The sequence below is a fragment of the Crocuta crocuta genome, unplaced genomic scaffold (assembly GCF_008692635.1).
Source record: "Crocuta crocuta isolate KB4526 unplaced genomic scaffold, BGI_CrCroc_1.0 scaffold262, whole genome shotgun sequence".
Taxonomy (NCBI): Eukaryota; Metazoa; Chordata; class Mammalia; order Carnivora; family Hyaenidae; genus Crocuta; species Crocuta crocuta.
Genome location: NW_027528869.1, coordinates 3,243,227 through 3,256,031, shown reverse-complemented (window position 1 = coordinate 3,256,031; position 12,805 = coordinate 3,243,227). Strand labels below are relative to the sequence as shown.

At 41.2% G+C, this 12,805-nt stretch overlaps 1 protein-coding gene across 2 annotated transcripts; it reads right to left on the bottom strand.

The window, feature by feature from the left end:
• Positions 1 to 118: 118 nt before the first annotated feature.
• On the bottom strand, positions 119 to 11,822 carry ART4 (ADP-ribosyltransferase 4 (inactive) (Dombrock blood group)). Of its 2 annotated transcripts, XM_077756392.1 has the most exons (3): positions 11,389 to 11,822; positions 8,743 to 9,451; positions 119 to 455 (listed from the first exon to the last, which is right to left on the bottom strand). In XM_077756392.1, the coding sequence occupies exons 1-3, from the start codon at positions 11,572 to 11,574 to the stop codon at positions 364 to 366; spliced, it is 987 nt and encodes a 328-aa protein (XP_077612518.1). In that variant the 5' UTR covers positions 11,575 to 11,822; the 3' UTR covers positions 119 to 363. The 2 variants fall into 2 exon arrangements, with proteins under 2 accessions (XP_077612518.1, XP_077612517.1); XM_077756391.1 differs by lacking the exon at positions 119 to 455 and having other exon boundaries at positions 8,416 to 9,451.
• Positions 11,823 to 12,805: the final 983 nt, after the last annotated feature.

Here is a 12,805-nt window from a genome sequence, read left to right as displayed (position 1 = left end):
TGTCTTTTCATTTCTCAATTCTTCCTTCATTGTGTTCGCTCCATACTCAAGGAGATAGAGTCTCCCCTACTGGTAGGTAGAAAGATTGCTGCTTAGTAGCTCCAGGCTAATCCNCGATCCCAATGTCAAAAAAGTACCATGATTGTATCTCACTCGCTCTGATTGGGCCCTTTTCTATTTCAGTATGAATCTCTGTGTCCATGGAGAAGAAATATATGGAGTTACAGGTCCTCTCACAGGCAGTGGGCTGTGTCAGCTCTGTGTCAGTAGAGGGCTGGACGGAGTGATTCCCCAAGGGTATTCAGGGTGCCCTGGCCGGCATCGAGCAAAAGGGCACAGAGAAAGCAAAATCACAAGGTTCCTTTATACTCTACTTTTGGAAGAGACGACGACACTGGTCAAGAAGGAGAGAGAAGCAATAACCATGGGAGCCGGGTTGTACTTTTTGCTGGAAGCTGTAAAAACAAACACAAAATAAGAGATGTTTTAGGTGGCAGAGATTTTTTTTTAACTACCCCACTTCTCCTTTGATTCCCCCCTTTTTTAAACTTAGAAGATTCCTAATAAAAATATTTGAAGTTGGCTACTTAAAAAAATATTCTCTTAGATATTTTCTAACAGAGGTCAGCTTGTTTGCATCAGGCTCTGTGCTGACAGCTCAGAGCCTGGAGCCTGCTTCAGATTCTCTGTCTCCCTCTCTCTCCCACTTCTCTGTGTCTCTTTCTATCTCTCAAATAAATAAATAAATAAATACATAAATACATAAATAAATACATAAATAAATGAAATGTCTCTCTTTCTGTCTCTATCTCNAGAGATTTACTCCGGGTTCCCCAGCTCTCAGCGTCTGAGATCTCCTGATTTGCCATCGTTATTACCATCAGCACCACTCTCACCATCACTGTTACCCCCACCTAATTACCATCGGCTTCATCATTATGAAAGCTCACGTTGATTAAGCAACTCATTCTGTGCTATGATCTATTTTAAGCACTTTGCTATAGACGAACTCATTTAATCCTCACAGGAAATCTATGAAGCATTTATTCTCATTATCCCCATTTTTCTGTTGATAAAATGGAGACACAAAACGTGGAGAACTTTACCAAGCATCACGCATCTAGTGTGCGGTGTAGGCAAGCATTCAAATTCGGGGAGTCTGGTTCAAATTTTTTTTTAACCACTTCTATTGTTTCTCCATATGATGCATGTCCATGTTTTAATGACAAAGTGGGCCAAAAGTATTCACACAGTCTTGCTTGGTGGTGGTGGTGGTGGTGGTGGTGGTGGTGTGTGTGTGTGTGTGTGTGTGTGTGTACTGCCGACACCTGCATGCTTTCCACAGGAAGTATGGGGAAGGTTAGCCAGTTAGGTGTGGCTCCTGGTAGCAAGACTGGAATACAAGAAACCATGTCAGGTATCACTACAAATTGGGAATTTAATGGGGTGAGGATATAGAATGAGATGGAAGATGGAAACCTTTAAAAATGCTCTAAATAAAGAGTGGAGTCTCCTTTTTACCCAGCCTTCACTGATTATTTAGGGTAGAAAAGATGTTTGGGGTAGGAAGACATTTGGCTCTGTGATTGTCTTTTTTTAAAATGATTTATTTATTTCTGAGAGAGAGAGAGAGAGAGAGAGAGAGCAGGGGAGGGTCAGAGAGAGAGGGAGATACAGAATCTGAAATAAACTCCAGGCTCTGAGCTAGCCCCCTTCCCGATGCGGGGCTCGAACCCACAAACCGTAAGATCATGACCTGAGCCAAAGTCAGACGCTTAACCGAATGAGCCACCCAGGTGCCCCTCTGTGATTGTCTTAATATTTGAACATCTCATTTGATCGGATGACCCGATGATGGAGACATATTTTTCCACTACTTTCACATAATAATGCATAAAATTCTTTGAGTTTCCTGGAATTTCTTGGAATTCTATGTATACAATGTTTAAAACCCCAGTTTTCACCGATAAGAGTAGGTAAGGAAAGTTAGTAGTGTGTGCAGAGTTCTCAGCTTTTGCCAAACTTTGTGTTAAAATTGTATTATCTGAATTCTCACAGGGACCTTGGAAGTATTAATACCACTGTAGCAGGTTATTCATTATAGTAGTACTTTTTATTTTGTTTTCTCTTCACTGAGGCTGAGATTACAAGCACCTCTGACCCTGCCCTTTCTCACTTTTTAATGGGGTAAGATTCTACTGCAGAGTTATCAGAAAATATTGATCGACAGTGAACCAATAGAGCAGGTAGAAATTACAGGTATTGGAAGGGATTAGCTTTCGTGTTGAAGCTTTGCCCTTAGCTGACCTTTACCATGGTGGTCGCTTTCATTGGGCCTCAATTTTCTCATCTGTAAAATGAGAGCATCTTGAGGTTTTTTGGAAATACCCAGATCACCACCACTCCACTTTGCTTCATGGCTATTATAATGATGCTCCAAGAAGAAACAGACATGCAGATATCACTATTTTGTAAGCATACTCATCCTTCAAGCCCCCTTTACCTGTTAAGCCCCCTTCATAATAGCCAGGATATTAAAAAAAACTTGCTTTAATTTTATTTTGTCGGCTTAAAGTAACTTTTCTTTCCTCTCTTGTTCTTTTTTCTCTGCCTTTCTTACAGTCATTAAATTTCTACCTCACACTTTATTATTCTTTTACACAGACAATATATTTATTTAGGAGAATAAATGAAAAACATATGTGAATTAAATTCTCTGCAATCTACAAACTCTTTCATTTAAGGATAATTCACATTAAATTGACATTTGTATTTGTTTTTACTTTTCTTCTAGAGTATCTACTCATGCTTTGTATTCCCTCTGTACCCTAGTGGGGTATTTTTCAAACTGGAGTTTGCAATCCATTAATGCCCTGTCATGACCATCACTCTTTAATAATGTGATAAAATGGGTTGTGATAAAAAACACTCGAGTTAAACAGCATGCACAGTGGTGAATGATTGTCTTTTTATATGTGTGTGTGTATATATTTGTAATTTATGTGTATGCAAAGTGAGTTATATAATCCAGTCACAGTCAGAGAGGATTGAGACTAATGGTAGGTTCTTAGTAATATTAAAAAAAAACATTTTTAATGTTTATTTATTATTGAGTGGCAGAGAGAGACAGAGTGTGAGCATGGGAGAATCAGAGGGAGGGTGAGACACAGAATCCAAAGCGGGCTCCAGGCTCTGAGCTGTCAGCGCAGAGCCAGACGTGGGGCTTGAACCCAGGAGCTGCGAGATCATGACCTGAGCCAATGTCGGACACTTAACCGAATAAACCACCCAGGCGCCCCAATTCTCAGTAATATTTTTGAACGGACAAATAAATCTCCTGAGAACACTCTATAGAGAACACTGTCATGGGCTTTTTGTCATTAAACATGGGAAAGGGTCCTACTTTTGTCATTTATAAGCCGATTGATCTCACACGAGCCATTGAACGTCTGTAACCCTCAGTATTCACATCAGTACGTGTGGTCAGTAACCCAATGTACAGGGTAGTTGTAAGAATTCAACAGATAATGTGTGTGAAAACCTTTTGTCAACGAAATTGCTACATAAATATCATTTTATCAGTGTCTTATAACCTAAATTTGGTCATCTCTACCTTAAGGTGTACAGCCTGTGGAGAAACAAATGATTTTTATACCTTTTATTTCATGAACTCTGACTCTGTGAGTTATATCAGATTGCTCAGAAGGAAAGCGTCAATCCCTTGAAAAAACCCAGAAAGAGCCAAAACTGACATGCAGTGTGTCTAGGTGATCTGGTATTTGGAATCGATGCTATCTATAGCTCGTCTCTGTCAAAATGCAGAGATTAATGAGTGTCACCATTTTAGAGAGTTCTCTAGGAAAAAGTTGGCACTCAAACAATGGTAAGCATTGTTTCTTCCGCCTCTTCCTTCGTTTTAGTTTTCACTGTCAGTGTCACTGAAGCACACATTTGCGCCATGAAACTATTATTCCACTTTCATGTGCAAAGTACTTTGCAGAGCTTTTCAATTGTGTTTGAGAGTGTGGATACCAACTACTACCACACATCCCCTTTCGCCCCCATTTTATGAGTAAAGAAACAGGCTTATAGGGTGTCATGGACAAAAGGCCACGAAGCTACGAACACATGTCCAGCCCTTCCTGGCTCCAAAGTCGCTTCTCTTTCCACCATGCTGTGGTCTCTTAGAGTCATTCGGTCACTCATTGTTTCATACATTCGGGTGAGATAGACACTCTCCTTCAAGATGTGATACCACAAATAGGGAAAACTAGTTTGAGATAAAGCCCAGAGTAAAAGAACACAGGAAACAGGAAGTTAATAAGATAAATAATATCTAACAGTAACAGTAGCTGAAAGTTTGGAGTACTTACACGTGTCCCGTATTGTTCTAAGAGCTTTTACAGGCATAAGTCATTTTATACTCACTAGAATCTTATAAGGTAGGCTTTTATTAAATTTTCCCCCTGAAATTAAAATTTCTTTATATTTCTACATGTAAATATATGGAAGCACGGAGGAACTAAGCCATTTGCCTATGTCCTCACTGCTAGTAACTGGCAAAGTTACCATGTAAAAATGAGGCTTACTACAAACAATTGACTGTATTTTTTTTTCTAGAAACGTGCTTAAGAATTTTGATTATGTGAAACATTTTAACAAATAAATCCTTCCTTGTGAATCCAACCAGAGCATGCATTTGTGTGTGTACAGATTTTTGGCAAGGATTATTCTCTTAAACAAAGCAACGTTTAAGGACAAATAACTAACATAACATATTTCGAGTGTTTCAGTGAGCATGAAAACATCTGTTTCTATGGTAACCAGTATAGGTCATGTGAGGGGTGAGAGAGGTATCAGAATGGAGAGCTGTTAGTTTAGAATGCCTTAAACAATTTTTCTTTTTCAAATGGACTCGCTTAAATATATTATGTTACCAATTTGACCTTTTGATGCTCCAAAGGCGACAGATTCCTGGGTACTCTTTGAACTTGGGAACTATAGTTACAAGTCAACAGAGCCAATTTTGAAATAAATTGAAGGACTGAAGAAGCTATGCTCTCTAATCTACTGCCTTTCAGTGGGAGAATTACAGTGTCCTGGCTGACCAATTTTAAAGGTCTTCGTGTTGTCTTTCAGATATGGTGTCTGTCAGGTTAAGGGGGAACAGGAGATGAAACAAGTCAGTAGGTGAGAGGGACTTGTTGAGACATAGAATATCTTGTGGCTTCTGCTTAGGAAAAAAATGGAAAGAATAAGAAACAGTCACCTGAGAGGATTCCAGTTTCATGAGGAATCTGATATCAGTAGAGTACCATCTGTGAATCCCTAGACGGCAGAGATTGATGGTGAACAATAGCAGTTATCTAGAAAAACAGGTCTGGAGCGAGTCCACAGATCTGACTCCCTTCCAGCGAAGGACTCCCGGAAAAGAAAAACACACCACCACCTTCCCCCTCCTGTTGGTCATGTATGGATCAATCCAATACTGCTCCAAGAAGTCGGGATAAGTAGAGTGTTACTTGATAGTTAACAGAAATGACTTAAGGAAGGTTTCAGAAATAGATTGCTCATTGAGAAAACAAATCCCACTGCAGCGAATGGCTGCAAGCATTGTGAAAGTCATCAAACTTTTTTGTAGTCAGTAGAGATAGGTGGATATCGGTTGTGTTTGTCTCAAGATTATGTAGTCTTTTTGTACTCAACTAAAATGTCTGTGCTAACAACCAGCCAAGGGCAGCCTTGAGGCTTCCCTCAGTTGGCTTCCCTAAGGGGTTCAGGGAAGGCAGGACCAGAGGATGGAGCAGCCTTCTCTGCAACTTTCAGTCAGAGCCAAAGAAGTCAAAGGAGGAACGGCATCACAGCAGCTTGGGCTTGTTCCTCGCCCTCTTTCAATCTCCTAAGCATTTTTGTAGTCGTGCTGGCTGGGAAGAGGCTCCAACTCCTCTTGGCCTACCAAGCAAAACATCACCCTCTATGACCAGTGGTCATCTCATTCCGCCATTTACAAACTCTTCCCAAGACTGCCAGTTGGCTACTTTCTAGGAAAAATTTAGATATAATAACTCACATTGCAAGCGACCACATTCCAGATCATTTATATTGTGGCTACAGCTCCTTATTTTTTGACTAGGGATTGAGACTAAGGGTTCTAGAATATTCTCTTGTCCTAGTAAGTATTGAAACTGTTTTTAGTCGATTGAGTTATCTGGTCATCTGACCCAAAAAGCCCAGGTCACGTAGAAGCACTGAAAGAGAATGCTTCATTTATTCACTTACTTATTCAACAAATACAGATTGAGCACCTCTATGTGCCAGGAGACTAAAATTAACATTGGCTAATGCTTATTTACCATTTACTATATACTAGGGAGTGTAGAAACACTTTAGTATTTTATTTTATTTTCACACGAGCCCTGTGGGAGTCTGTTATGATGCTCCTTCCATCGCTGAAGAAACAAAGGGAGTTTAAGCAACTGGATTGAGAACACAGCTAAAACACGGCACCAGTCGGATAGGAATTTAGACAGAGTGGATCTGGGGTCAAAGTGCCTGGATTCCATGCCAAGCTCTTAAATACTATGTAGTCACATCCCTGCCCACAAACAGCTTACAGAGCAATACAAGACTATTGATTCCCTTAAGTATGATTTGTGATCTCAGATATCCAGCAAGACCAACCAAGCTTCCAGAATCTAGTGATATGCATGGCTACCCCAGCTCAACCTTAACCCAAAGTTGTGCTTGAGTAGCTTCCTGGCAGGAAAGCAGAGATCATTAATTTGATGTGGAGGGTCTCGAAATACCTTTTCTTTGAGACTTACAGAGAAAGGAACATGGGTAATACTTTCTATTATATACTCCTATATCTGTTTCCTGAGAGCTACAAACGTCATGAAATTAATATAATTTTTTGGTAATAAGTAGAGATAGGTGGATATGGGTTGTGTCAATGTCCTACAATGTTTTACTTAATATATTTCATTGTGCTCATCGCCCTACTAGAAAAATTTTTCTCTCTCAACTTCATCATGATGAGGATGAAACAATAGCGTTATGGTCAAGTGTAGTTCCAAAGAATCCTGGAAACTGGCTGTGAATGTTCTCATTTATTACCAAAATCTCACTGTCTTCTTCATACTCTATTGTTTCATACTCTCCTCTGCAAAACAGGGGTTCTGTGGAACAGATACTCATTTCACACGTATTGCTGCCTGCCACACTTCCAAGGAGAAGAAGGAGGAGATAAAAGTACTGATAGGTCACCTCTCCCCCGGTCTGTGTTTGCAGACTGCCCACAGTGAGCAGGCCCCAGACCTCAGCGTGGATGACGGTTTCAGGCTTTTTGTGACACTGCAGCCCCAAAATGTTGAGAAATGCTGACAGCCGGAATTACTAACAATAGCAATAATGACGGAGTAGAGAAAGATTCAGGAGTATTTCAAAGGTAGACACGGCAGTTGTGTGAGTGGCAAGGAGTGCACATGTGGGTAAGGACGGTCCTCCTTCTGGATCAGACAGGGCACAGCACTTGCCACAACACCACCCTTTTGTGCACTGACCGTGGCTGGCAACATACAGGGATGGAAAGGAGTCAACCACATATTTTTCTAAAAAGGGTCTTAACGATATATATACAATATATCTATGTTTTGTTAACAATATGTCTATGTATTTGTTTTGTGATGTCTCCAATTGCTTCTGCTTCAGTGCATTTTTTCATGGTATCATCAGAGCTCTAGCTAAAATACTGTTCTAATCGATATTCCACTCCTTAGAAAATTCCAATGACTCCCCATTACCTGTAGCGTGAGGTTTGAAAAGTCCTTAGCATAGAATACAAGAGTTTTAATGGCCTGGCTCATTTGAATCTTCGCAGCCCAATCAATCCCATGTTCCCTTTCTACTCGTCCTACGTCCTACCCCTCCTCCATTCCAACCATCCAGAATCGTGAAGACTCCCTAAAGACACTGGCTATGTGAAATCTCTGTGATTCAACATATGCTGCTTTCTGCTTGAAATGACTTTTCCTCTCTTCTTTCACCGACAACCTCCCCCCCCATTCCTACTTCAAGTCCGGTGTGGTCCCCTATGGTGAAGCCTTTCTCACTTTCTCCAGAGATAATGAGTAGCTTCCTACACTGGGACGCCACAGCCATTGCTTAAACATCTGGTGGGTTGCTTAGTGTTTCCGAGTGTGGGCAGTTGTTCATATTTCCCTTTCTCATTCGACTACAAATCTCCCTATCATAGTGATCTTGCTTTATTCATTTCGTATCGCCTGGGGACTCCCATCCCTGTTCCTGGAACATAGAAGATAGTTAATAGTTACGAGTGAATGAATAAATCAGGCTTCCTGCTTTACTTTTAGCACTGCTTATTCCTGTGATGACCACGACACACACACACACACAAGAAAAACGAGTTTGAGGGAGAAGGTAAAAATGCTGTGTTTTATGTGCTAGGTTTTTCAGTAGAGGTTTACTCTCTGCGTCTAGAATGCCCCATTGCAGAAACACATTTCCCCCCGTAGAGGTAGCTGAGGAAAAAGGAGAGGAGGGAAACCAAGACAGAACGCAGGTTATCTCTAATTTGTCAGTTTCACCGTTCCTGAAGGCCAGTTTCCATGGTTCTGGTCTTTCCCTCAACAAGCCTACCCAGAAAAAAATACCTTTTTATAAAAGAACAGTGGTCTGTGATCCCGATTAGAGTGGAGTCAGTGTAGATCAATAATATAATACCTTTCAGCAGCTGACAGTTAAATGTGCTCCGGTTCCCAGCTGACTGCAATTGCAACCAATTTCCTCTTGGGTGGTAGCTCATATTTACAACTTTGAACAACTCATAGGGAGGGACCAAGACCTTCTTCTTGAAGGAGACTTTTTCTATAGGTGCACCCAGACAGGTGGATATGGTAAATAGAGTTTGTTTTTCAGACTTCTGTGCCTCTTTTTTTAGGAGGGAGGTGGAGAGGAATTGGCCAAATCGGATGGTGGCACCTCTGTAGGCTTCCAAATTGATAGCCTCCATCTCATGATGTACCTCATAACACAATGAGTTATTCTTCCCGACTCTCTCCTTCCTTAGCAGCTGGATTGCTGAGGTCAGGTAATAGTGTAGGTATTTGAAATGGAATGAATGTTGGTACTGCTGTGGAGTCCTGGCAGCGCTGGTCATGGCTCTGATGAAGTCTGTGCGAATGCTGTTGTTGGATGTATAAACCAAGATGGCCACAGCATGTATCATATTAATGTTCTTGGGGAGATCTTTTGCTTGGTTCAACCATGTTAGGTGGGCATTATTCCAGACCCTGGAGTAATTTCTATGTGAGTCTAGTTCTTTTCTGAAATAATCCCCTTGTCTTAGCTTCTCCATGACCTGTTGGCTGCAGCCTTGGTACTGGTCATCAAAAGAATTTGGTGCCAAGTCAAAGCTGATGTTAATGGCAACCTATAAGAAAAGAAAAATCTTGATTTTAACTGTTCATTTCAGATGGTAGATGTGATGGCTGACTTGCTATACTCCAAAAAAGCAAGTCTTTGCCTCAAAACTTATTTGCTGAAGTAAGTTTCACTCATAATCATTACACACTACCTCAGCACTTCCTGTATCAGTGACCTGTGCTAGAGATTGAATTTGGTTTGATGAATATTACTAAAAGCTCAAAAAGACCTCCTCTCCTTAGGGAGGAAGTGACCCTTCTTGTATAACCAGAAACAGTACTTTTGCATAGGGAGTACTTTGAAAAAAAAACCTGTAATCTTAAAGTTTATGTATACCTTCTTATTGACTCCTTCACATTCTCTCATGGGTGTTAAGAAACATCTCTCTCTGTGAATACCTAAAACCTATAGTAAGTCTTTGAATTTTATTTAAGAAAAACCTTCAGTGATGAGTAATGTTGGGTTCTCCCAAGGGGGCCACAGTATATAACAGCCCTCTCTTCGGACCAGTTGAAAAACTTGAGGGGGGAAAAAAAAGCATATGTGAAGGTTAAAGTAGATTTGTTAAGAGTAAACCTCAGAATGAGGCAGACTTGCCCACTTTGCTGCAGACTATGGCCCTGCCCAAACTAAGATTCTGGTCATGGAGGAACACAGAGCTCATGCCTGTTGCCGTCAGACTAACTGCCAGGAAGAAGAGTAGAGTCAGGCTCAGAATACTCCGTTATTAATCCTGATGTTACCAGTCAACTAAATTTGCCCAGCTCTCGGGGGTTAGGACAGTGGTCAGGAGTGTGCCTCGCACAATTCCTCCTCTTAGAAGACAGGGGTATGAAAAAGACATTTTCTCATGGGTAGTCCATTGAATGTTACTTATTAATATCTAGTCTGTATTAAAGTGTTAGAGATTTGAATACAAATTCTTTAAGCATCATCAGTCCATTTTTTTAGAGCCTCGTTTTCAATTATCCACATTCTAAGATGTTTTCTTCTTGGCAAAGAAACTATGCTTTTCTAATAGCCAGAACTCATTATATTAGGAGATAAGATTTCATCCCGTCAATGTCAAAGATGTTGCAGCTAACACTCAAAAACATACCATTTGGTGTTTTAACTGTTATTTATGATGCGAAGTTGTCTAGTGGTGTGTAAAATGGAAGAGTCTTAAGGCTGTTTAATGATTTTAACCAATAATTCTTTATGGAAGGTTTACAGATAGTTCTACAGAATCTCTTTAAGCCAAAAGAATCCAAAATCAATAATACCATGCTCTGTTCAATCTTGTAAGCTCTAAAAACTTTAATATAGTACTCTATCTCAAATATGTACTCTGTTATCTCTTAACATTAGGTGATTTTTCCTTACGCAGAACTTTAAAATTTTTTTAATGTTTTATTTATTTCTGAGAGAGAGACTGTGAGCAGGGGAGGGTCAGAGAGAGAGGGAGATACAGAATCCGAAACAGGCTCCAGGCTCTGAGCTAGCTGTCAGCACAGAGCCCGACGCGGGGCTCGAACCCATGAACCATGAGATCATGACCTGGGTCAAAGTCGGACACTTAACTGACTGAGTCACTCAGACTCCCCCCTTATGCAGAACTTTAAATCATAATACTTCTTTTGACTTGATCCATATGACACAGTCTAAAGTCAAATAGGCTATTTTGCATCACTTATCCTACAGAAACAGTGTTTTACTTACATTTTATGGAGAATCATGTGAATAACTCTACTCGCCCAGCTTCCCTAATGCCAAATTTATAAACTCTAACGAATTCCGCAAATTTTGATCACTGTTTTCAACCCCCTTCGCTAGCATTATTTGTTAAAATGTCTGAAAGAAACTAGATCCCAAGCAACCCAAGGCCATTTAAAGGCTGTCACCAGGGAAGTGTCCCATTGGGGCACTGACCATAAAGAAGTCTCCTCTTCAGGTGTGCCCTACCTCTGAACTCCGGGTGGGTGTCTGCAGGGCAGAGAACAGCATCAGGAGAGGAAGCCGCCTGGGAAGGAGCCAGATTCTCATCACAGGGGCCGTCGTCGTAGTTGGGCAAAGAACCCTCCTGCATCTGTTGGTCAGTGGATGGTACTGGTTTGGGTTAAAAGTACTTCTTTGCTCTTGCAGCTTCATCCTGAAATGAGTGCTCTGTGTTTTCCCTCAGGATTCTCTCTGCATGAGTCTCAGCAAGAACCTTCCCTGATCGCGTCTTGTTGATGACTACCAACCAGCAGCTTTTCCGAGGGGGGAGATCAACTCCAACTTATTTGCAGAGCCGATATTTCTGTGAAATAGCCAGATCTGTGCACCAAATAAGGGATTCTAAAGTGAACTTGTTAAGTTTCCAGTGGGAAAAAAAAATCTCTTATCTAGTCTGTGTGGGGGGAATTCCTAAGGCCTGTTAAAGGTCAGGCTCAGCAGTTCAACCTTAACTTTTTCAGGAAGACAGGAAAAGGCACCAGCTGCACAGTGTCTGGGGCCCGGCGACATTATCTTGAGCTGCAGGGTTTCACTGTGCGTGACATGATTGGCTCACACAAGTCGCTGGAAAGGTACCGCCTCAAGGTGGGCCTGTGTCAGGCACATTTGGTGCTACTGATAGGCTGGCCCTGCCCAGAAGGGGCTGACGAGGAGCAGCTCACCTTTTAGGGTGACTGTCAAAAAGAAGGCTCTCATTGCTGCTTTTGCATGGTACCCTTGAAACTCTCCAATCCAGAAATTATACCTGTTGGGGTCACAGCTCTTCTCTGTTTTCTCTTCTGAGGGCATCAGATCCTCTATCCACACTATTTCAGTCTATAGTGAATCCTTATGACCAAGGTCAGAAGACAGCCTCTGAACAGCTGCCCTCAATCAAAAGGAAGGTCCAGTGTGCTAAGTTCATGCAGCTCAGGTGTTCTGTTAGACACTCTTTCTCGGGTACTTCCCTTTCTAGTTTGAACATGTTTCCTCTATTCCCAATCATTGGGGTAATTGTTTTTCTTGCAGATCTTTCCCATTAATGCTTCCTATTTTATTATTTAACTGTGAAGAGAGACTAAGTCTTGTTCTTAGAAATTCTGGTATTTTTGGGGGGTGGCCTGTGTGGCTCAGTCGGTTAAGTGTCTGACTTTGGGTCAGGTTATGATCTCACAGTTCATGAGTTCGAGCCCCAAGTCAGACTCGGGCTCTGTGCTGATAGCTCAGAGCCTGGAGCCTGCTTCAGATTCTGTGACTCCCCCTCTCTCTGCCCTTCTCCTACTCACACTCTGTCTCTCTCTCTCTCTCTCTCTCAAAAATAGATAAACATTTAAAAAACATGAAATTATGGTATTTTTTCAGCACCCTAAAATAGTTTGTAATCTAAATTTTCTGATGATCACAG